General features: G+C 69.9%; 1 protein-coding gene across 1 annotated transcript in view; it reads right to left on the bottom strand.

The window, feature by feature from the left end:
* LOC113979798 (leukocyte antigen CD37-like) overlaps window positions 1-170 on the bottom strand; it is a gene marked incomplete at its 5' end in the record, with an annotated part of 1029 nt that extends 859 nt beyond the window's left edge. Inside the window, one exon of the mRNA XM_027707082.1 lies at window positions 3-170. Within this exon, the coding sequence (XP_027562883.1) occupies window positions 3-170 (168 nt within the window). The remainder of the gene's footprint in view (window positions 1-2) is intronic.
* Window positions 171-249: the final 79 nt, after the last annotated feature.

Raw genomic sequence — 249 nt, 5'->3', positions numbered from 1 at the left:
CCCCCCCCCCCCCAGAACTCACAGCGACGCGCTGCGTGTAGACGATGACGCCCACCGTGATCTGGGCGGCGAAGAGCAGCAGCAGGATCCCAAAGTACTTCAGGGGACAAACAGGGGAGGTGTGTGTGGGGGGGTCAGCCAGGACCTCCCCCCTCCCAGCCCCCCCCCACCTTGGGGGGAGAGCAGAGGGGTCCCCCCCCGGCTCCCCCCAGTGCCGCCCCACAGGCACAGGATGTGGTGGGAGAGCAC

The sequence above is a fragment of the Neopelma chrysocephalum genome, unplaced genomic scaffold, assembly GCF_003984885.1.
Source record: "Neopelma chrysocephalum unplaced genomic scaffold, ASM398488v2 Primary Assembly neopelma1_89106, whole genome shotgun sequence".
Lineage (NCBI taxonomy): Eukaryota > Metazoa > Chordata > Aves > Passeriformes > Pipridae > Neopelma > Neopelma chrysocephalum.
This window is presented reverse-complemented; position numbering and strand designations above follow the sequence as displayed.